This window comes from Diabrotica virgifera, chromosome 5 (assembly GCF_917563875.1).
Source record: "Diabrotica virgifera virgifera chromosome 5, PGI_DIABVI_V3a".
NCBI classification, from domain to species: domain Eukaryota; kingdom Metazoa; phylum Arthropoda; class Insecta; order Coleoptera; family Chrysomelidae; genus Diabrotica; species Diabrotica virgifera.
The window spans coordinates 43,345,091-43,370,913 of record NC_065447.1 but is presented as its reverse complement, the minus strand read 5'-3'; the positions used below and the strand labels follow the sequence as shown (position 1 = coordinate 43,370,913).

Sequence of the window (25,823 nt, the reverse complement as noted above, 5' to 3'; positions counted from 1 at the left end):
AATTTCAGTATTCTACAAATGTCAGAATATCCCACAGGGTGATGCAAACTTTGAGGAAAAAACACACTATCATTGAGAAACTATCACATGAGAAAAAAACACAGTTTGATTCGTACACCCGGTAGGCAATGAAAATGTACCTGTTTAGCAACAATATTATTATAACGATATTGTCAAGGAATAAGGCTATAACATATTAAGAAATCACTTAAATCGGACAATAAGTTTAGGAGATATGACATCAAAAATTACCCATTTTTAAGGGGGCCGGTTAATTTTGGCCCAGAGTGTACTTTCAGCTCCGGACCAATATCAGATATTTGTCTCATGAGCCCATTTATACAGTCATTGGAAAATTGTTGAAATGTAAACACGGTAGCCGTGTCGGTGGCACCTGATTGATAACAGTGTGAACACGGTAGCAGTGTCGGCGGACTTGAAAGTGTTAACATATTAACATACCCACCCACAAGACAGGAAATAATTGATGCCATTAAAGCACTGAAGAATAATAAAGTCCCAGGTATTGACAATATACCAGTAGCAACTCTCAAAATTGTGGGTGGGTATGTATCACACAGAAGCGCAAGTAAGAGTTTAAAATCAATTGACAGATCCCTTCCAGATTACGAAAGGGCTAAAATAGGAAGATGGGAGGTTGGCTCCAACTCTGTTGAATATGTATGGAATATGTTGTAAGTAAGAAATATGTCCCTAAAAAAATTGCACATTTTCTCTCTCGTTATTAACAATTTTGATGTCCCTGTTTTGTAATTACAGCCGTTATTGGTTTAACTAGTATCTTAATATAATATGTACTATTACTGTACTCGTATACCAGATTTCAGACATTGAAAAATTGTTTATTTTAAGAAACCACGATACTGAAATTTGGAAGATAAAATAAATATTTTTTTCTACAACTATCGTTACACGCAATGAATGACAAATGACAAGAAACGACCTCACAGAGCAATCAACCAGTTGATACTTAACTAATTTATTAGAGGAAAAAAATTGATATAAGAATTATATTGTTTGATCTGTTTCCTAAATTCAATAATTTAAAAATAACAGAAAAAGTCTTTTTGATCTTGCCCGTTGTAAGGAATATTTTTATTTCCCTTCTGTGCCCTGTAGTATACAGTGATGAGCGAGCTAATAACCGGCAAAATAGCTCAAAAGATGGAAAATGTATTAAGTTTTGAGATAAAAAAGAAATGAAACTACTGGAGGTGTGATTTTATCGGTATTAACTTATAATTTACTCCATTATGGATAGTTTCCACCAAGCGGTCTAACTGTGTATAATTTTACATGCATCTGATCTGGGACGGAACTGACGTCACATACTGTTTACAATTTCTGACGTGAAGTTCGCGGTGACAGGTGTTTTTGTGTTTAATAAATAATAAATATTTTATTTGGTGACATATTTTAATGTAAAACACATTGTAGAGCAGGTAACATTATGTATTAAGGAAGTATTAAGTCAATAATTTAATGCATTCCTGTTGGTAAATCAAGAAATTATTCCGGAAACCAAGAGTCGGCCATTGTTATGTCAAGTTATCGCCTACTTTTTATCAGCTACTTTGGACGCCGTTCATAGGTTCTATCCTGGGTATTTTTATATCAATGGTTTCCACCTTTATACCTTTAAACGTCAGCTAGTTAACTTCGGTCATAATTCTAATTCTACGTATGACGTTCTTTCAAATTCAGTTTTATCAGGGCCCGGGTTAACTCTACTGTTAACTCTACCTGCATGGGTATTTTGGCCAGCACTCAGAATAAAGGAAAAATCCCTTAATCATCTAAAATTTAGAGTTAATAACTCAATAATTTCAAATTTTAATATTTAGTTATTGCAAAAAAAGTCACAAATGTGGGATTTGAAACAACCTTCGACAATAATTCTGTAGTGACAGGAGTGAATGCGAGACGTCTAAAATTATGGTAGAAATTAAGTTAATTTTAGAATAAAAAATTACTACTAATTAAACTGTTTTTATGTATTTACATTTGCTTTATTGTCTTCAATTGATTTTTACTTTATTCGAAATCAAAATGTTAATGTCATACGTAGTTATGAGGAAAGCAAAATATTGGAAATGAATGGATAAAATAATAATTGGACAATATGTCAAAAATTACATACGACTAGATAATTCAAATCTAGGTAAAATAACAATACAATCTTTTGTATAAACATTGTGTAATCATCTGGGTTCTTCACTTCAATTAACCGAGGCCACATTACGCAATCTTGTAATGATCGGCAGTTGTCCCTGAGCTATAAAGGTTTTTGCCTTTGTTGTATTTGTCCCATGACAATTCAAAACTGCCAGTTAACTAACGAGAAGAAGAAGTAGAAGCAGATTATGTAATGGTCGGCAGTTATCACTGTACGAGAAAAGTTTCTACCTTTGTTGTATTTGTCCGATATCAACTCTAAATTGTAGGTGAATAAGGGATTTTTCCTTTATTCCAAGACGATGAACTAGCCAAATAGCCATGCACGTAGAGGCCAATAAACAAAATAAGAAGAAGACATACATATTTTATTAAAACTAGGTTTGAAAGAACGTCATACGTAGAATTATGACCGAAGTTAACTAGCTGACGTTTAAAGATATAAAGGTGGAAACTATGCATAATGGTAATGTAAATTATAAGTTAAAACCGATAAAATCCCACCTCCAGTAGTTTCATTTCTTTTATCTCACAACTTAATACATTTTCCATCTTTTGAGCTATTTTGCCGGTTACTAGTGCGCTCATCACTGTATTTCAGTTATTTTCAAATGACAACATAACCTTAAAATCTTATCAGTGACGCGTAAGGGATCTTGTAGAAAAGAATACATTTACTTGTACGCATGCTTAATATTATTTACCAGTAAATTAAGTAACTCATTTGAAAATACGTCATTTGTATATTTTCGAGTGATCATCAGTTGAGAGCTCGCTGAAAAGTCTACAATCATTTTATGACAAAAAGAAACCAAATTCTCAACGGATGGACACCCAGAAAGATACAAAAATATTGTATATCCAGTTACCGCCACGCTACTAGACACGCGGGCACATTGAGCTAATACAGTACTGGACCCTTCACTTTTTGCACTGTATAGAAATCAATATAAACATAGAAAGTTGACAGTTTATAGAACAATTGTTGTATTTGAAATTTATAGTTGTCATTGTGTTAAAGTTGTAAAAGTTATAAAGTATTGTAATATTGTTGGTATTTGAATAAAGTTTTTTTAAAGCAGAGTAACACATTACTATTAATTCATGTATTTTTTGCATGGAAAAAGAATTATTTTGAATAGTTTCATGACAGTCACATGACCAAACATAAAAGTCACAGGTGAGTACGAGCCAGATTAGCCCAAGCTTAGTAATTAGGTACCAGTGGCTACTAGCGTGGCGCTTACTGTATACAGGGTGTCCCGGAAAATAGTGCGTTCCTTCAAGGTACGGGCTAAGTGCACCATTTAGAGCAAAAAAGTCTGATAAAATTTTTTTGTAAAGTCAACAGTTTTCAAAAAAATAATTTATTAATTTTAATGCATTTGATTAATGTCCACAGAAATGCAAATAGAGCCGGCAACGCTGCGTTCCTTCTTCTGTGTAAAAATAATTTTACTGGAACTCAACTATCATGAATCATCGACCATTAGGCATAATATTATGTATTGATAAAATACTGATAACAGTGATAGAAAAACAGCATAATATTTGTGTTTATTAAATATCTAATAAATAAAGTTTGTATAGTGTTTTAACTTGCATGAAAAATTTTTATTACAATCAACTTAATCAAGCTACGTCTTCAAGAAGTATCTATCAGTAGAACATGTTACAGCCCATATATTAATACTTTTGGCATTATTTTGGCACAAACACCATTTCTCGTACAACAAGCTAGAAACCATCTAAAATCCTTAAACTTCGAGGTAAATCGCCTTGGTGTATGAGGTAATACCTAAATCTTGCACTAATTATACACTATAGGTACTGTAATTAACATGATACTTGCGATCGAAAGCATGACAATACCACAACAATACGATGTCTCGGGTTACAGGTAATTATGATATGACTGTTTGTGTTTACAATTTTAAATATCTTCGCTATATCAAAATAAATAAAATTGCCGGGTTGCCAAATGTAAATTTTAGTAAAAGACATTATTTTATTTTTTTGAGGCAACAGACGACTTTAGAAAAAAACATAAGAAAGTTTTCTTTTAAATGGTGCATTCTACCTACACCTTTAAGGAACGCACTATTTTCCGGGACACCCTGTATACATAATATTGAATAAAAAACCAAAAATAATACATCACATAAGATAATATTGTGTAATTCAACAAATAAGTTACAAAAACCCCAAAGAACAGTTTCTATTTCTTAAAAAATTGGTTTTTCCAAATAACAGGTTATAATTGCAAATGAGGACTATATTCAAATGGACTTGTCAAAAATATTTACAAAAAATTATGGTATAAAAAATAAAAAAAATAACGTCAACAATAAGTCTCAATCAATAAAAAATTAAACATGTTAATATAGTTTGTCATTTCATAAAACTTATTAATATATCTGACTTTTTTGCTAACTGTTTTCTGTATACGACCACATTACTTTTATTCCAGATCAAATTACGAAGAATAACGATTTTGACATGATTCGACGCCAAAAAGTTACACTTTTCATAGAGTGAAAGAAGTAAATTGAAATATTAAGAAAACAATAGATACTACGGTATACATACAGTAAATCATTATTTTGATCGATGCATTAATTTATATGTATATGTTACTGGATATATACGTATTGTGATAGTTCCTACAAGCATTTCTCCTGATGAACATTGGTGATGTGAGCCTTTGATATCGTAGCTAATAATTTTAGCAACCTATAGAAAACAAATATACAACCAAACATACAAATACTTGGGAACCTGGATTTCAGAAAATAATGAACAAACAATGAAAATACGGGCAAGGATAGAAATAACAGGAAATGCGTTTGTATTGTAAAGACCTTACATTAGAACTGAGAGTAAGAGTTCTGAGATGCTATGTGTTTTCGATACTGCAATATGGACTTGAAAACTGGACACTGAAGCATGAACACGTAAATAAGTTACAGTTATTTGAAATGTGGTGTTACAGGATGATGCTTAGGGGTCGAACCCAAAATCTCAACACGCCTAACTTCACGCGCAACTTTGATACGAGAAATATAAAAAAAATATGGATAATATTTTTGTACACCTTCAATTTACCGTGACTTCTCGTAGACTATTACCAATAAGGTAGAGTTGTTGCTATTTTGGGCCGTGCCCGATGCTTAGAATAGCATACGGACGTATTAGATTAAAAAGATTAAAAAACCCAAAATATCTCCTAGGATCAGCAAAGATAAACTTTCAAATGCGGAAGTGAAAGAAATAGTAACCGATAAATTAGAAGATCAGTTTCAGAAATTGGGAAATAAAAATTCAGAAGAACAATTATGGGAGTCATGCAAAGAAACATTGGAAAAAGTCCAAGAAGACCATCTAATGGAAAATCAGCGTAGGAATAAGCAACAGTGAATGACAGAAGAGATATTGAATTTAATGGATGCAAGAAGAAAATATAAGAATGCTAATCTGACAGAATACAAAAAGCTAAACAGTATGATTCGAAGAAAAATAAGATCAGCTAAATCAGAGTGGCATAAACAACAATGTAAAGAAATTGAGAACTACGAGCGTATCTATGACGCATTCAATATGCACAAAAAACTGAAAGAAGTTGCAGGACTGAATAAAAAATGTAATCCTCCACTAATCGAAGATAAAAACGGAAAAATTATAATCGATATCGAAGGTCAACTAATACGATGGACAGAATATATAAAGGAATTATTCGATGATGAAAGAAGCGAACTAGAAACGCTAAATGACATAAGCGGTCCTCCAATATCTAAGGAAGAAGTGCAATACGCTATAAAGAACGCAAAAAACGGGAAGGCGATCGGACCAGATGGGATTTACGTAGAAACACTAAAGCTTTTAGGTGTCGAGGGCATTAAGATACTTACGAAATTGTTCAACTTAATCTATGAAAGCGGAAAAATTCCTAAAGATTGGCTTAAATCCTCATTTGTTGTACTACCAAAAAAACACAGAGCCACAAAATGCAGCGACTATCGCACCATCAGCCTAATGAGTCATGTATTGAAAACGTTTCTTAGAATCATTCATCAAAGAACATATAGAAAAATTGAGGAAAGAATCTCAAGTACTCAATTCGGTTTTCGCTGTGGCCTTGGAACGCGTGATGCACTATTCGCAACCCAAGTTTTAATTCAGAGATGCAGAGATGTAAATCATGACGTTTTCATGTGCGCGATTGATTTTGAAAAGGCCTTTGATAAAGTTCGCCATGAAAAAATGCTACATATTCTCAAAACTACCGGTCTGGACGGTAGGGACATTAGAATAATCGCAAATTTGTATTGGGGCCAGGCTGCATGTATTAGGGTTGCGAATCAGTGCTCTGAAGAAGTAAAAATCAAGCGCGGAGTTCGACAAGGCTGTATATTGTCACCAATGTTGTTTAATCTTTACGCTGAAACAATCTTAAATGAAGTCTTGGAAAACGCAAAAGAGGGAATACTCATTAATGGTATGCTTATGAACAATATCAGATACGCAGATGACACCTTGTTGCTGACTGGATCAATTGAACATCTTCAAGCGTTATTGAATCGAATGGTGGCATTTTGCGCGATATATGGACTCAAACTCAACGCAAGAAAAACAAAGTTTATGGTTATTAGTAAACAGGCAGCCGTAAATAATAATAACTATAACGTAACAATCGGTAATGACTCAATTGAACGAGTAAGTAATCTTGTATATCTGGGTACTCATATTAATGAAAGCTGGAACCCTAGTACAGAAATAAAAAGTAGAATTGCCAAAGCAAGAACAAGTTTTATGAAATTTAAGAAAATCCTGTGCAGTCATGATCTAAATTTGGAACTTCGCATAAGAATGGTCCGATGTTATATATTCCCAGTACTACTTTACGGGGTTGAAGCATGGACACTGACAGAATCGCTTTTAAAAAACCTAGAAGCATTTGAAATGTGGGTCTACCGCCGTATTCTGAAGATAAGTTGGGTAGAAAGAGTCACAAACGAAAGGGTTTTGCAACGTTTGAATAAAAGTTGCGAAGTAGTGAACACGGTTAAAAGGCGCAAATTGGAATACTTTGGTCATATAATGCGTCACCCAGAAAAATATGACATACTTCACCTTGTCATGCAAGGTAAAATAATGGGAAAAAGAAGTGTGGGCCGCCGTACAACTTCTTGGCTTAAAAACCTACGCCAATGGTTTGGGAAAACTAGCACTGAACTATTTCGTGCGGCTGTAAATAAGACAATGATTGTTAATATGCTGCACAACATGAGAGCCAACGATCGACAAGCGGTCTCGGCACCTTAAGAAGAAGAAGAAGAGTATTGCGAGAAATGGGCAAAGAATACGAAATAATAAATACAATAAAAATAATAAAGTTACAATATTTGGAACACATAATGAGGGGGCAGCAGTATGAAATGCTAAGACTTATAATACAGGGAACGATAAGAGGAGGGAGCAGTATAGGAAGAAGGAGAGTGTCACGATTGAAAAATTTAAGAGACTGATTTATGCAGTTCCAAAGAAACTTTTCCGAGCAGCAGTAGATAAAGATAATTTTTACGGCACTTAAACAAGAATTATCCTGCACTTCTGAGTTATTTTAATAGTACAGTCGAATAATGATTTCCTGTATCCACGTTTTTTTTTCTATGCCACGAACATGACGTACTAATATTAAATTTCAAGCATCAAATGTTAACTAGCCATCTATAAAAAGCAAGTTAAAAATATCGTTAATGAAAACAGTTATCTTGTACATAATCAACAGTTACTTAAAAGAAGATATAATCACAGTACTAAAAACAAACAGTAGTGACACTCTCGTCGGCGCCTTTAAGTTTTTGAAGTCTCGTTTTGTAGAGGCAGCCATCTTGTTATCTATCATCTGAGGCTAAAAGTTACGACCGGACTGGCTCAATGAAAATTTTTTCTGGTAATCAAAATTACTAAAAGCCCTATTGTAGGGCTTAGGGTTAGAAATATTAGACGAATTAAATAGGTCAAATAAATTATCAAATCTTTGAATGATCTCAATAGTTCCAACAGCTTCAAGAGGCAACATGTTAAAACGAATGTACAAGGTTAAACCAGCAGCAACTGTGCTACTACGCATCTGAGTTGCTAGTTTAACCTCCAAACTACTTATTATGATTGAAAGTATGCAGAAGCGCAGTGAGAATCACTCTGCACGGAAAAAATGCGTGACTTCATCAAGGTCACAGAGTGTCATTACTGTTTGTTATATATACTGGGATATAATAAAGAATCATGTTCGTAAAAATGACAAAGACACATTCAGTTTCCCACTTTTCCTCAACTCACGCAATTGACAATAAAAATCAATCCAAAAAGAAAGATTCTAAACACGTTCAACAAAGTTCTTATTCATTTCTCGGTGAAACAGTCGTTTGCGCCGGTGACTGGTCAGTTTCCGATTCGATCGCTTCAGTCTTTGGCTTGTCCTGCAAACTCTTGCGTAGTTCGTCCACTTGACTTCCGGTGTAAAGACGTTTTATCCCGCGAGGTAGCGCTCGACACGATTGTAAGTTTATTGAATACAATCTTGGGCATTTTTCCAATACTGCTTTCACTGGTTCGAGGCTGACGGAGGAGCCGCAAAGATTCAAAAATCTGAAAAGAGATTACGATTTTATTATGAGTTATGTGGCAGCAAAACAAGTCCACCCACCATCATATTTTTGGACAGTTATGTTATAAGTTTCGAAGATAGTCAAAATTTATTTTTCTTTATGCTTAATGAATATGACTATTGGCGTCTCAAACGTCGTTACACGACTGAGGTGTCGTTTTATTGTTACACATTGGTTGCTTTATTATTTCAAATTGGCGCCTAACGTGGGGCTTGTGCATTATTGTGAACTCCCCTTTCTTTCAGGTATATATGTAAATATCTAACTGAACCGCTTCATTTGTTTATACAATCATATCAGGATTATTTAGATGCACTATTTTTTTTTTAAATTAGTTTAGACGCTCGATATTAGCTTACCTTATTTTCGACTCTGATCCCTTTTCGGCTAATGCTAAAACAGCAGCATCCAAAGGATTTGTGGCCGTGCTCCAAGCTAAATCAACCTCAACCAGACTGTGAGACCATTTTTGAACAATTAATTCCAAACCAGAATTCTGCAGCCTGGTTATATAACAAGCTGAAAAGAATAATTTATTTATAGTGCAATTAAAAGAACATGTTTAAAAGAACAAGAACTGTCTTAAAGATAATTATTAAATTGTTTTCGTTCAGAGTCATCAGAATAGATGTCACCTGTGTATGCTACCATTTAGACGCGAAAATTTCTAGAGACGTCTTATCGGTCTTTGTATGTATTTGAGTGTGTAAACATGACAACAGACACAGATCATCAAAGATAATAGTGGAAATATCATAACAAACCCAGACGGTATCGCGGAGGTTTGGAAACAATATTGTGAAATACTATTCTCTAACAACGACCCAGACCATAATACAGAGAAAAGTTTGAAAAAGAACCTCAAATATTGAAATCTGACATTGAGTCGGCAATAAAAAAGCTAAAATGTAGAAAAGCACAAGGAGAGGATGGAATAACAGCTGAAATACTCAAAGAAATGGGAGAATTAGGGACGGAAGTAATGCTTAGAATTTGCAATGAGATCTGGAATACCGGAAAGTGGCCAAATGACTGGGGTAAACTCACGTTTATTCCCATATACAAAAAAGGTTCTCCGACAGATTGCAGTAATTACCGAACAGTAGCGTTGATATCTCACGCGAGCAAAGTACTTCTAACAATAATCAATGAAAGATTAAAATCCATTCTCTTACCGCAAATTCCACAAGAACAATGCAGATTCGTCCCAGGTAGGGGAACAAGAGAACACATTCTTAATATTCATCAAATTATCACATATTAACATATTTATGCTTTGTTGACTACTCCAAGGCCTTCGATAACTTAAAATGGGATAAAATGTGGCATATACTTAGAGAAATGGGTACGCCAGAACATCTAATCTATTACAAGCACTTTATGAAAATAACACCGCTAATGTAAGAGTTAATAATGTGGTTTCGAAAAACTTAAAATTAAAATCTGGAGTGTGGCAGGGATGTATAATATCCCCCATTCTATTCAATATATATAGTGAACACATTATGCGTCAAGTTTTTGAGGAATGGCAAGGTGGAGCAACGATAGGAGGAAGAAAAATAAAAAACCTACGTTATGCTGATGACACTGTTATATTGGCGTCTTCACCAGAAGAACTGGAAGAAATTATGAATAGGCTAGGAACGGTGAGTACAGAATATGGTTTGAAAATAAATATACAGAAAACCAAAGTAATGATCATCGATAGAATCAGAAACAACCAACCGGAGATAAGAGACTTGGCATGTTACGAAGTGGTCAGACAATTTAATTACTTAGGCTCCGTTATTACTAACAGTGGAGGATGCGAAGACGAGATTCGTAGGCGCATCATAATGGCCAGATCGGCAACAGCCAAACTCACAAAAATATGGAAGAATACTGGCATTACAAAAAACACAAAATTACGCCTTGTTCGAGAGTTAATATTTACTATCGCCACCTACGCTTCAGAGACTTGGACTATCAAAAAGGCAGATTCAAAACGTATAATGGCATTTGAAATGTGGGTCTACCGGAGAATGTTGCGCATACCATACACCGCACATCGCACAAATAATTCAATATTAGCCGAACTTAACATAAAAACTAGACTCAGCACAACTATCAACCAAAATATACTGAGATATTTTGGACATATAACTAGAAGAAGGGAAGACATGGAAAGAATGATAGTTGAAGGCAACGTAGAGGGCAGAAGATCCAGAGGAAGATCTCCATTACGATGGTCGGACCAAATAAGGGAAATGACTGGTTACTCGTTCTCCGAAGCAAAATAACACGCACAGGAGAGAGAGGATTGGATAGAAATAGTCAAACGACTTACATGACGCCACTACATCCTTACGAAGGAGAACAGATAGAGGAGGAGTGTAAACATATACGCATGCTTAATGATTTTTGCCCTTCTCAACCTTTCCCGACCGATGCGGGATACATTCGTATCCCACAAATCGAAATTTCGTTGTAATTAATTATATTTGGTCCCCATTTGCTTTATCTATTTCTGTATATCTATTACTAACCGCAATGATATGTAAATTTTGTAATCCAAATTAACTAGTAATAAAAAACTTTCTTGTGGAACCCGTTTGTATCCCACAATATGTGGTTCAAGTTTCCCATTGCATATCTGTTTCGTATTACATGTATGCCTCATAAAGAATGAGAAGAGGATAAGAAGAATGTGTCAAAATTGTACTAAACCAGTGGGTTCAAATCATAGCTTTGCCAAAATAACAATTGTATGTATTCTTTGTAAGTATGATAATACGATGTAATATTCCTGTATTATTTTTTTAATACTTAAATAGAGTTTGATAACAATGATTTTTATTCATTTAACAGATCACTTTTAGAAGGTCACTAAAAATCCCTTAAAATCTGCAAGTGACACACAACTTCGAACTGGGATCCATTTGTATCCCGTTCGGCTAAAGTGAAAGTTTAAGACCATCGGCTGGGAAAGTTTAAATACATTTTTAATTTTTCCTAATTATCAGATTGGAAAATACCTTATTTAATTTTCATTTTAATATCTATTGAAAAAAAAACAAAACTTTTTAATATTATTGGATTTATTTTTATTGTTTCCAAATACCCTTTTTAAATTAACCATTTACATTTTAGATATTTCAAACAATGGATTTTCCTGTTAGTGGATCATTGTCTAGATATATTGTTTTATCAGAATAATTAATATTCAGTATTTTATAGGTTGATTGTAATTTGTTATGGATGATAAATTTGGAATGTAGTAAAAAGATATGTTCAATTGGAGTTCGAAGTTAGTATACAGAGATTTTTGATTGTAATGAGTATTACAAGAATTACATTTTAAAATAGGAAATGGTTAAATACTCGAATATACGCTCTGAGCTTCGCTGGTGTCGCTCCTAGCGGATTACTAATTCAACTTTCACCGGTAATTTTTAAATTTATTATTTAATTGTTATCGCTTAATATTTCAACGCTAAAAAGTAATTAAATTGTAATAGATTTTTTTAAGATTTTGCTAATCATTTTGACGTTCTATTGATGAAATATTAATTTCTTACTTCGGATACTTTCACAATTATCGTGTAGATGGCACTAAGATTAATAGATTAATTTATAATTACATATTACGGAACATTAAAAAAACGTAAATTCAGTATTTAAAACGTAAGTATATTTAAGGTAAAAAATACCACAGCTTTGACCAACTAATATTTTTTATAATTAATGTTTTTAATTTTAAATTAATCACTTTGACATTTATGTCAAATTTCCGGTAAACGTTTACAGACTTGTCACTACTGGCGCTCGCGAATTTACAAATATCCCCTCTACGTACGAGCTCACAGCGTATACGAAATTTATGGGAATAAAAGGCAGATATCGAGCACTGAGTTTATTAAATCTTGTTCAAGCATACTTTTGCTCCTAGAGCATCATCAGAGGCGTTTCGTCAAATCAGGAAGGTATCCTACAATGCCGTAACATTTGTTCCATGTAAGTAAAATGATGGTGGAAAGTAACACATAACACACACTGCACAATGGACCAACAGATTAAAATTAAATTAAATGCCGGTACTTACTTAGTTTTTTTACTGTTTAATTTTACTTAATTTCTGTTACTGTTCTCAGTTTGTTCCTGTCCAAATGGAGTAGTTGACTGTCAGACAATATATGGATCTGCTCTTTTCCAAGTGCTCTCTAATTACACAGGCCAACGATGAAAAAACTTTTTTGATAAGATTACCTTATGTATTTTAGTGTACTGAGTCCGAAAAACATATTACAAATGCTGTATCACCCACCATTCTTTTACAATTTAACATTTAAAATTGCATAATTACCTTTGAAACCAAGATGACTACTAAGGAAAAAGAAGCTTGTATTGCATTTAAAAAAGTTGTAACCAAATTTCTAGGTAATGTGAAAGACCCTAACTACGACTTTATAGCAGCTAATTTATTAGATAAGTTTTTTAAGATATTAGATTAGATTTAAGATTTGGGATGTCAAATGAGCCTCAAAATCCACCTTTTGCATAACCATCTTGACTTTTTCCCTGAAAATCTGGGCGACGTCAGTGAAGAACAAGGCGAACGATTCCACTAGAATATCAAGGTGATGGAGAAACGATACCAGGGACGTTGGAACACCAATGTGATGTGTAATTACTGTTGGTCATTTCATCGGGAACAACAGAGTGCCTCGCATAGGAGAAAAAGCTACTTTAGAAGTTTTACATAAAAAAGGGAAAGAAAATATAAAAGCATTGGGTCCTGGAATGATTGCACAGACCTATACTATTACAAAATAAGAATTACATAAAAGGTTTTATTCTAATAACGTATCATTTTAATGTATTTCGGTATTTTGTCTTTTTCAAATTATTATAATGTATAATTAACCAGTGTCATATTGTGGGAAAACTATGGGTGATACGTAAAATCTAATTTCAGATTCATTTTTAGCGCCAAAAAATACATAGGATTCACATAAATTTGTAAGAAGTTTTTAAATTTTTTTTTGTTGGCCTGTTATTTCCATTTGCACATTGCAGTATCGCATAAATCTCTGCTTTTCTTAGATTTTTTTTAGTACATTCCTGTCTCTACACCCTCTCTAGTCTTGGATCCGTTTGTATACCAGATGTTACCCTGTTGGTTGTGGTACTCCTTGTTACTCTATTATTCCCGCCTGGAATAGATACTGTATGCATTCTTAAAATTGTATCTTTTTGTCATGTGATTCGGTTCCGCATTAAAAATGTCCTTCGTCACAGACCTTTTGATACTCATACTCTCTTCATAGCAAAGTTTCAGTGATTGTTTTATTCTGTAGGCTCCTATTTCTTGCCTCACTTTTTATTATCAAATGCAACACAGGGAGGCTTAGTAGAGCCGCCATATCTGCTGTTAGAGTTTGAAATTCTTATCAATGTATGATTGTTAAAATTATTGTATTTAATTAATTTTTAAAAGAAAATACCATAAACAAAGATACAAAAAATATTACAGCCGAGCAAAACTCGATTCCTGAGCTTAAAATAGGTCGATTTAAGCTAACTTATCTTAGTACGAAAGTTGATAATAACTGAAATCAAAGTCAAGTCAAAGTTAAACTTTTATTTTATTTATTCATGAATATTTCCTGACAGGCATGAGCTAATAACACGAAATTTGGTAAGCGGGGTTTTTTGGGACGAGAAATCTAAATTCGCCACCAAAAATTAGGTATTGCCCAGAGAACGCCACATACGTCGTTCAGCGCTCATTTAATACGTTCAATTTTTTTTATCCCTCACTCTACATACTTTTTGAATAAAAATTTTTATTCTCTTAATATTTTTACTTAAAAATGATATACCACATCCACCTCGCTAAACTTAACCGTTTTCCAAATAAACGCATTTTAAATCTGCGATGCCACATAATAATTTAAAAATAATCATAAAACCATAATAATTCCGTATTTATGCTATTGCATCGACAATTCCATTAAAAAAAATTTGCGATACATTTATGTATATGTATTGATATTATGCAAACAATTATGTTTCATCGCAGATTTAAAATGCGTTTATTTCGAAAATGGTTTATATCTGTTTTAAGTGAAAATATTAAGAGAATAAAAATTTTGTTGAAAAAGTATGTAGAGTGGCGGATAAAAAAATTTAACGTATTAAATTAAGCGCTGAAAGACGTATGTGGCGCCCTCTGGGTAATACATCATTTTTGGTGGCGAAGTTAGATTTATCGTCCCAAAAAACCCCAGTTTGCCAAATTTCGTGTTATTATCTCATGCCTGTCAAGAAATATTCAAGAATAAATAAAATAAAAGTTTAACTTTGACACCCTGTATTTCAGTTATTATCAACTTTCGTATTAAGGTAAGTTAGCTTAAATCGACCTATTCTAAGCACAGGAATCTAAGGTTAAGCTATGGCCCATTCTTTACCAAACGTATATTTTTAATTTCGAAATAATACTAATTTTTCTTACCACTCAAAAAGAGATGCTCAAGATCCCAAGCCGGTACTCTAACCAATCCTGAATCAGTTAGCTTGCTGCATCCCCTGACATCCAATAGTCTCAGTTTGGTGCTATTCTTTAGTAGACGTTCTATGCAATCGTCGTCCACTGATCTAGAAGTAGTCGTCTGATCTTCCTCCAGTCCTGCAAGAGAAAGTTCTTCCAAACGAGGAAATCCAGGAGACGCAACCTATGGTAGAAAGAGGAAATAATGAATCTTTTGTATTCAAGAAAGCTCAAAAGTGATAATTTAATCTCGAAATTTTTAAAAGTTAATAACAGTAGGCTAATGTTAGTTTTTATTACTTGTACCAATGCTTGTACCAATAGGAAAACAAGATTGAAATGGAAAGAGGCTTTTTTGTCTTCACTTTCAATCTGTTTTTAGCATAGCACAATAAATAAAATTTTTGGTGGAAAATAAATGTTCTACACATTGCTCAATATGTACAGTCGGAAAAATGAAAGAATACCCATGAACGATCACATCAATCACTTATTTTGTATTTGCTGTCTTTTTCTATAAATAACAAACGTTTGATATAGAATAAGACAGTGATGACAATAAATACAAAATCAGTGATTGATGCGATCGTTCATGGGTATTTTTTCATTTTTCCGACTGTATGCAGTCAATTCCTGTATCATGTAGAATCAGTTAAGACGTAAATATGAGCAAATTTCCTTTCTTTTTTCTTTTCTGAACTTGCAGAACAATTAGCAACGGAAGATATACAAAATTCAATGTTACCATTATCCAAGAAAAGTGCAGCTTCAAGAAAAATAAAATTGTATGAATCTTCAGAGTTACAGCCTCCTATTATTGAGGAGCCAATTTTTTTAACTTATAAGTACCATTCCGGGTATGAGCGGCTCATTAAAATTAGAAGTGATGCTAAGGAGTGTTAAACCTTATACGTTTTATTGAAAAAATTTTAGGATCATTTGTAGGTATGTATAAGCGTGGGTCCTACAGCTTCTGCCGCTTCCCGCATTTCGATTTCCCGCTTTTTCTATCTCTCCAGGTATCTTAATCAATGGCTCTGTCTGTCATGGTTTCCATAACACCTTGTATCCAAGACTATGCGTCGTTTCCTTCTATTGGATTATATTCCAGAGCTCTTTTTGGCCATCTGCTGTCGTCCATCCGTGTGTACATACCATATTAACTGTCTAGTTTCTATTCATTTCGAAGTTTTATGTACTCTATCTGTTTTTCTTCTAATTTCAGTATTAGGTATACGTTCGGCTCTTGATATGCGAAAAGCTGTTCTCAGGTAGTCCATTTCAACTTTTTTCTTCCCTTTTGCTGTCATTTGCCAACACTATGCTCCATATTATGTAAGAATGGGCTCTCCAATTACTATGTAGATTAGTTTTCAAAGTAGCTCTGTTGGACCAAAGTATCGAATTCAGAATTTAATACTATTCCTGCCTTGTTGCACTCTATAATCGATATATCGTTCCGTTGTTCCTTTACTGCCAGATAATACTTCCCAAATATTCGTATTCGTAGCATGTTTTCATTTGTCTAATTTCCAAATCCGGGTCTTCGTCTTCACTGCCTGACATATTCTTCATATTCTGCCTGACTTGTTGACATATTCATACTCATCCCCCATTTTTCGTATTCATCTTTGAGTTTTCCAAACATATAATCTGCATCTTCACAGCTTGCAATTAGTACTTGATCATCTGCAAAGAACAGCGTTTAGTCCAGAGAAATAAGGTTTTTGTCGGGACACTTAAGCAGCCAAGTTGCAAATGGATTTTTTGGGTAATATATACCTAATACATTATAAATACAAAAATGCCCGTCACAGTTCGGACGAGAAACTTAGTTATTAACAAATAAGGGTCAAGAATGGCAGTTTTTTCGTTTAAATCGCCGCAGGTAAAAATAGGGTAATTATATATATTATTTAGAGTATTCGTATTTTAGTAGATCAGCCAAAGTTTAAAATGGCACTTTTTGAATTTTGGTCCGATCATTTTTTGCTTCGGAAATTGCAATATAAGACTAAAATTTCAAAAATAAAAAATGTGCTATAACTTTTGAGAAAATGGCCTTAAGACTTTCATATTGCACGAAATGTTGAGTCAAACATTCCATATATTCCATTATTCAATTTGTTTATCGCAAAGAGCTTTTTTTTCGCAATGTTATTGTTCAGAAAATAATAATGACATAGCTCTTCTGTGGAAACCATATGCAAGAAGAATAGTTATATTTTCAAAGGGTTGAAAAAAAATCATTAAAAAGTCGTTTTTATCACTCCGAAAAAAGTTTAGTAAAATAGAGTCATTTTTGGCTTATAAACAATTTGAATAGCTTTGTTAATATTGACTATAGAGTAAATCCACTTTAGGATTTCAAAAACTGGTGTTTTAACACGAATTTTCAGAAAAAATCTTTTTGCCTAGGTTAATTAGGTTCAAAGTTAGCCACTTTTATTATTGATTTCGCAGTTACTTCTATATACATCAAATTCTCTTGTAACAGTGTTAGTTACCATACTACTCCGAAACGGCTTGGCCGATTTTTATGAAATTTTACACGTATATCCTACAAGAATAAAAAACCGCTAAATGCCGTAAAAATGAGTGGCGCATAAAATATTCCAGCTACAAAAGATCTGATATAAATGTTACGTGGCGCGAAAATGGATTTTCATTTGATGCAAAACAAAATTTTAGTTTTGTTTTAAAATATTTTTCCATATTTGCTAAATTTGAAGTAAACGCGCCACAAAAGAGTAAATTTGATACAGTTTGAATTTTGAAACTCTTTTGTGGCGCGTTTACTTCAAATTTAGCAAATATTATGGAAAAATATTTTAAAATAAAACTAAAATTTTGTTTTGCATCAAATGAAAATCCATTTTCGCGCCACGTAACATTTATATCAGATCTTTTGTAGCTGGAATATTTTATGCGCCACTCATTTTTACGGCGTTTAGCGGTTTTTTATTCTCGTATCAGGAGTTTTTCAAAGGTATTTATAAATTAAATGTATGAAGTTGAATGCAATGTTCCTCTATTACACGTCAAGCTTTATAAATTGTCACCTTTGTTGCATTATCTCCCAAATGATCTAGTGTCCATCGAATGTACACTAGATTTTTTTCTACTCGAAATATATTGAAAAAAAAATATATTGAGATGGCCGGTAAATGAAGTTGGATTGCCCGTTGCCAGATCAAATTTAGCGTCGTAACCACTACAACTACATAAACCATTTGGGGAATAATCGTTAATTGGATTATACTTTTGTATCTTAATAACTTCTAAACGGCTTAACCGAGTTTGATCAGTAAACATGAGTTTGAAACGTATTAACCAGTAGTATCTGATGGATCTAAGGTCAAGTATGATAACTGAAGCTATTACAGGAATTATTGAGCTTTCGAAACCGTTTTTCCCACAGGAAATAGATTTTGTCATATTTATGAAGCCTATAATCTAAAAATTCGAATTTTCCCGGATATGAGGTATACATCGTTAGATTCGTCTTGAGTCCTTCTACAAACGCAAGTTATTGGCGCAATTCGTACGTTGAAATGTTGAGTAATTGTCGAAAAACCAAAATTTTCAAAGTTTAGTTTTTCAGTTTTTCGGCTATACTGAGCCGTGTATATGTCTGATCCTGACGGCTTAGACACCATTTGAAAGCTTAAGTCAACACTATTGATTTGATGTATTTGCGGTTCTCCTGCCTCTTCGTGATCCGAATATATATACCCCCAAAAAATATGCCGTTTTGTACCTACCAAGTCCTATAGCTGGCTTATGGGTGGTCAAAAGTAACAAACTACACCGATTCTAAATCGGCCCTGACCCCCTCTTTAAACACAGAGAAAAATATCAAATCGGTTTAACTTTCAAACACACATACATACATAGCCACAAACATTTTTCCTTTTTTAAATAAAAATTGAGTCACATTTTTTAAAATTAGACATGCGTTGGAAAGGTAATGATCAGTTCTATTAGAAGCCGCAAAAGTTGGACCAATTTTTAAACTTTTTGGGAGTTTTGGTGACGAGAACGAAAAAGAGGCCCTAAATAGGAAGGGCCGTAAAATCTACACCCTTGGACCAAAATCGATGGTTGACATATAATGGGTGAGTCTTTTCTGAACGTTAAGATGGGAGTTGGCCCAATTTTCAATTCAGTCAGATTTAGAAAATCGAAAATTTTGTGTATATATAGTGTCGCGTGTAGGGTGGTGTGGGTGTGCGCCACTGGCGAGAACTGCCGTTCTCTGGTAATGTTCAAAATAAGACATACGTTGGAAAGGTAATGATCAGTACTGTTAGAAGCCGCAAAAGTCGGACTTAAATTTTCGAAGTTTTTGGGAGTTTTGGGGACCAGGACGAAAAACAAACCCTAAATGGGAAAGGCCGTAAAATCGACACCCTTGGACCAAAATGGATGGTTGACATATGAATGGGTGAGCCTTTTTCTGAACTTGAAGATGGGAGTTGGCAAAATTTTCAATTCAGTCAGATTTAGAAAATTGAAAATTTCGTATATATAATAGTGTCGCGTGTAGGGGGTGTATTTCTGCGCCACTGGCGAGAACTGCCGTTATCTGGTAATCTTTCCGATATAAAACTAATAGCTTCGATAATTAATAAATCGAAAACTATTAATTTTTAAAAAAAATGTATAATGAATATTTTTTGCTTATAATTAATATTTTTACCAGCATTTGCGGTCAAAATATAAAAAAAATTTCCACCCTCGAGATGAGGTGGCAACCACCCCATGGTAAAAGCGTCTTTCGACATCATATAGATTTTGATCCTTAGACTATCCACTACTTATTGTCAAATTTTTAAGCAAATCGATCCATTCTGTAAAAATTGCGAAGTGAAAAATTTCAGTTCCTGGACTAATTATACTTTTGGAGCTCTATAACTTCTGAACGGCTTACCTGATGTTGATCACTAAACATGAATTTGAAACGTATTGACAAGTAGTATCTGATGCATCCAAGATCGAGTATGATAACTGAACGTATTACAGGAATTATTGAGCTTGAAAAACCGTTTTTTCCCATAAGAAGTAGATTTGATCATATTTATGAAGCCTATAACTTAAAAATTCGAATTTTCCCAGATATAAGGTATACACCGTTACACGCGTCCTGAGTTCTTCTACAAACGCTCAGTTATTGGCGAGATTCGTAGGTTAAAATTTTGAGTAATTGTCGAAAAACCAACATTTTCAAAGTTTAATTTTTTAGTTTTTTGGCTCTGGTGAGCACTGCGTATGTTTCAGCTTAATCGCTTAGGCGCTATTTGAAAGCGTAACTGAATCCTATTGATTTGGTGTATTTGCGGTTTTCCTGTCTTTCCTTGAACCTAAGATATATACGCCCAAAGAATATGCTATTTTGTATTTACCTAGTCCTCTAGCTAACTTACGGGTAGTCAGAAGTCAAAAATTAGACCGGTTTTGAATCGGCCCTCACCCCCTCTTGAAACACAGAAAAAAAAAATTCAGATCGGTTTAACTTTTGCACACACATACATACATACATACATATCCACAAACATTTTCCATTTTTTAAATAAAAATTGAGTCATATTTCTGAGCTCGATAATTTTTGAATGGTATAACCGATTTTCAAAATTAAACATGCGTTGGAAAGTTAATGATCTATGCTATCAGGAGCCGCAAAGGTAGGGCTTAAATTTTTGAAATTTTTGGGAGTTTTGGGGACGAGAACGAAAAACAGGCTTTAAATGGGAAGGGCCGTAAAATCCACACCCTTGGACCAAAATGGAGAAGTAACATATGGATGGACGAGTCTTTTCCTAAACTTTAAGATGGGATTTGGCTCAATTTTCAATTCAGTCAGGTTTAGAAAATCGAAAATTTCGTGTATATATAAGTGTCGCTTGTAGGGGTGTTGTGCGCCACTGGTGAGAACTGCCGTTCTCTGTGGATATGACGGAGAAGAGGTTTTAATCTATTTTTTATGCCCACAAGTCATAAGGGGCGCTGCCCCCTGACATTTTTTTTTTCATTTTTTTGGACAAAATTATCTACCTTAATTTTATATGATGTACAATCAAAAAATACATACAACCCTTAATTTTTCACTCTTTTATCACCAACCACTATTTGTTAATAGCCATCTATATATTTACATCTATAAAATTCTCCTGTCACAGTGTTAGTTTCCATACTCCTCCGAGACCGCTTGACCGATTTTTATTAAATTATATATTTATATTCGGTAGGTCTTAGAAGCGGTCGTAATCTATTTTTCATATACGAGAGATAAGGGGAGTTCTCCTAGCATTTTGTAATGTTAGGTGGGGATGTGTGTACATAATGTACTCTATAAGACTACGAGTACATACAAATTTAAAAAATTATGATCAAAATCCATCAACAAGCTCCGGCGATATTAATCGCAGCATATGTTTCATTTTTTGAGTGCACGGATTTTATTAATTCCCCTCCACTGACCACGAATTAATTCCGTTCGGACGCCATTTTTAAAACTTTATGAACCACTCTGTTGAGGTTCAAAGTTTACTCAAACTTTTACACATAAACCATATACCTTCAACTTCAAAATAGCTCAAGTTAGGTTGCTTAATTGTTATAAACAAAGTAGCCGTCAATTAAATAAAAAAGTGGCTAACTTTGACCGTAATTAACCTAGGCGAAAAGTTTTTCTTTGAAGATTCGTATAAAAATACCAGTTTTTAGTATATTTTCGTTTATAATTTTAGTAAAATATTTTCTGAGTGATAAAAATGACTTTTCAATGATTTTTTTTAAATGCGTTGAAAATATGACTATTCTTCTTTCATATTGTTTTCACAGAATTGTTATATCATTATTATTTCCTGAACAATAATATTGCGAAAAAAAAAACTCTTTGCGATAAATAAATTGAACAAAATTTAATCTAATTGACGAATCGTCTTAAAATTTTTTGTGCATTGTGTGGACTGTTTGACTCAACTTTTTATGCAACATGAAAGTCTTAAATTCATTTTCGCAAAAGTTATAGCAAATTTTTTATTTTCGAAATTTTAGTTTTATTTTGCAATATCCGAAGCAACAAATGATCGGACCCAAATTCAAAAAGCGCTATTTGAAACCTTGGCTCATCTACTAAAAGAAAAATATTATAAATAAGATATTTAATAACCCTATTTTTACCTGTCGCGATTTAAACGAAAGAAGTCCAATTTTTGACCCTTATTTGTTAATAACTAAATTTCTCGTCCAAACTGTGACGGGCATTTTTGTATTTATAATGTATTAGGTATGTATATAGTACCCAAAAAATCCATTTGCAACCTGGCTGCTCAAGTGTCCCGAACATGGTATATTTTTGCCTTATTTCCCTGGTGTAGTTGTCCGATAATGGTTGTTAAGCTTCAACCCCATTCCCGCACATTTTTGTCTCCACTGGTGCAGTGCTCCTTTGATAGATATTTTGAATGGGTTAGGGGAAAAACAGCATCCTTGTCTCAAACCTTTCGTGACTGTAAATATTCCCGAGAAAGTATTTCCTGTTATTACCGCGCTTTGAGGACTTATATTTTGAGGATCATTTGATCAACTGACTATTTTCCGATTTTACATAATTTAAATAATGTAGAAAACAACATACCTGTTCAGTTAAACTAGCTGCTGCCAACCAAATCTGACTATTAGTGATCCGAAGAACTCGTAAGTTTGGGCATCCAATTTGTAGTTTCTCAATATGTAATAATGACATGTTGTGAGCAAACGTCCTGATGTTGGATATATCTAGCAGATGAAGATTTGGACAATTTGTCTAAAAAATTGAGATGTTTAAAAAAATAAATAATAAATAGTGGAAAAATAAATATGGGAATAAATCTAATCCAAATATTTATTTACATTGGCAGATGACGCTAAGCAAAACCAATCGCAATTTCTTTCTAATCCCACGAAATCCCTCTTTTTCTTTAAATTTAGGGAGGGTCAAAATCTTTAAGTCGCTTTTCAATTCTAGAAATGAATGAAAGAACAAGAAAAATTTATATTTTAATAATCATATACAAAAAAAGATTAATCGGTAAAAAAAAACTGTAATCTCCTTCGATCTTGACCAAATTTATCAATAACCTTGTTTTATCTTAAGCTGTAATTATCCAGGGAGGGTCGGCGGACCCTCCCTGACCCCCCTTGCCGGTGGCCCTGAATCGAGGTAGATGTTTTTGTGCTTTTATTATTGGTGGGGCTATACTATGTATACTATGTTTTTCTTAATTTCTGGTGTATCTTTTGTGATCAAGATAACGCCATACACTAAATAAATAAATAAAAAATGTATTATATTATAAAGTTGTACTTACCGCAATGGCTGCCATAATTTGTGTGAAATTGGCAATTTTATTGTGAGCCAAAACTAGATGAGTCAACCGACCTGCCATACTCTGACTTAAATTGACTAACGGTTGTGCATTTATGGGAGAAGTAAACTGAAAAAATATTTATAATCAGTTAATATAGAAAATAAAATACTTGAAATATTTCAAAGGTATTCAATACATAATAGTAAACCAATATCACTACCAAGTTAAAAGTTTAGCTACCCGGGATCGCTAAAAATGCAATGTTTTTTGTATTTACCACCTAAAAAGTGGAAAAAGGGGTCTTTTTCATGATTTTTTTTTTCGGAAACTATGAGAATTAAAAAAAAATTAAATGAATTAAAAAAGAGCAGAAAATGCAACAGAACGGTATATAAAATATAAAACTTTTTACAAAATCATATGAAATCTATTTAAATAAATTTGTCGTCATAGGAGCGTTAAAAATGTTACTTTAAAGCACTAGTGCTTTAAAAATTTTAAGGCTCTGCAGTTAAAATTGAAATGTCAAATTTTGAAAACAAACGTCAAAATATTTTTTATATTTCATTTATTAACATTAATATTAACAGTACAACTTGCGCAATTTGAAAAAGGTTTTTAGAAGGTTTTTTAAAATTTAATTTAAACTGTATTATTGCATTTTTAACACGTTTGTAGAAAAAAACTATTAAAATTTGTTAGAATATACAACAATAAAAGTAGATGTTATTCTATAGTTGTCATGATTTACGTAGTGACAGTATAGGCAGTTTTGATGTAATGTCAAGAAAAATATAAAAATGGAATGTCAGTCAAGTTCAAGTAAAAGTTTTTGTAGGTATTGTCCTGTAATTGAGAATGAATAAATTATAATTGTTGATATATAAGACGTTTGTAGAAAAAATATTGTACGATATACGTGTTAAAATTACATTCTTAAGGCACTCATGTGAATTGCAGAATTCGCTTCGCTCATTCTGCAAACCTTCACATGCGTGCCTTACAATTGTATTTTAAACACTTATATCATAAATAACTATTTGCCATAGTTTTGCAGTTCAACCATGTTAAAATAAAATATATTAAAAAAAACACAATTCATTCAAATTGTAAAAATAAATCGTATCATCTCAAGAATCCTCAGTAACTCAAATCTAACCTTAACCTAACCCAATGTAATTTCCTAATTTCCTTAAACGAATCCTAATATTTTTTGATAACGCACTTATTTATAAGTAATATATAGATAGATGAATTGGTAAATAAATAGAATATGTTTCTTGTTCGATTCTTAGTGGTAAAATAGCTATAACTTGCAATAGCACACACAATGCTCGAAGTATTCCTTATCATTCCCTACTATATGAAGCAGAAACTCTTTCGCTGTCAAAAGAATCAACAACTAGATTTAGAATGACAAGTAGAAAAATATTATCAATGTCTGAAAGTGTGAATCTTCAGAAACTAAAAGAAGAACAACAGCTGAGAATGCAAAGTAGTCATCAGATAAAAAGATTGATGAAATGAAAAAGGTGGATAAAAGAAGCAGTATACATTAATAATTGAAGGGCTTAATGTGAAACAATGACAAGCTTCAAAAAGGTAAAAGTGAGATATTTGACTTTGAATGTTAAAAATAATATTAAAAAATCCAGTAACAACTTTTAATGTTTTAGTTTAGATATTTCGATGCATCATGCCCTATGGGACTATTCGAGGTGTGCAAGTACTTGGAGGGGATACGAGAAATGATCATGCGCGAATAGCGGAAAAATATTGCAACTTTCTTAAATAATTGATATTGTCAATTGAAATTGTCAAATTGACGTATATTTCATACCTACTGGCATTGAAGAAGAAAAATTATTTATTGCTCCACAATATTGATATGATATGTTATTATAATAATATATTATTATAATATAATAATTGCATATCATATCAATATTGTGGAGCAATAAATAATTTTTCTTCTTCAATGACAGTAGGTATGAAATATACAATCAATTTGACAATTTCAATTGTCAAGGCCATAGTCCAAAAAAATAATAAGAAGAAAAAGTCAGATTC

At 33.1% G+C, this 25,823-nt stretch overlaps 1 protein-coding gene across 1 annotated transcript in view; it reads right to left on the bottom strand.

Moving 5' to 3' along the window:
• Nucleotides 1-4,358: 4,358 nt before the first annotated feature.
• Nucleotides 4,359-25,823, bottom strand: part of LOC114328396 (F-box/LRR-repeat protein 6) — a 54,318-nt gene continuing 32,853 nt past the window's right edge. The window contains exons 7-11 of the mRNA XM_028277235.2: nucleotides 23,754-23,879; nucleotides 23,042-23,209; nucleotides 15,364-15,583; nucleotides 9,227-9,386; nucleotides 4,359-8,847 (exon numbers count right to left, since the gene is read on the bottom strand). Of these exons, the coding sequence (XP_028133036.2) occupies nucleotides 8,598-8,847; nucleotides 9,227-9,386; nucleotides 15,364-15,583; nucleotides 23,042-23,209; nucleotides 23,754-23,879 (924 nt within the window). The 3' untranslated portion in view covers nucleotides 4,359-8,597. The remainder of the gene's footprint in view (nucleotides 8,848-9,226; nucleotides 9,387-15,363; nucleotides 15,584-23,041; nucleotides 23,210-23,753; nucleotides 23,880-25,823) is intronic.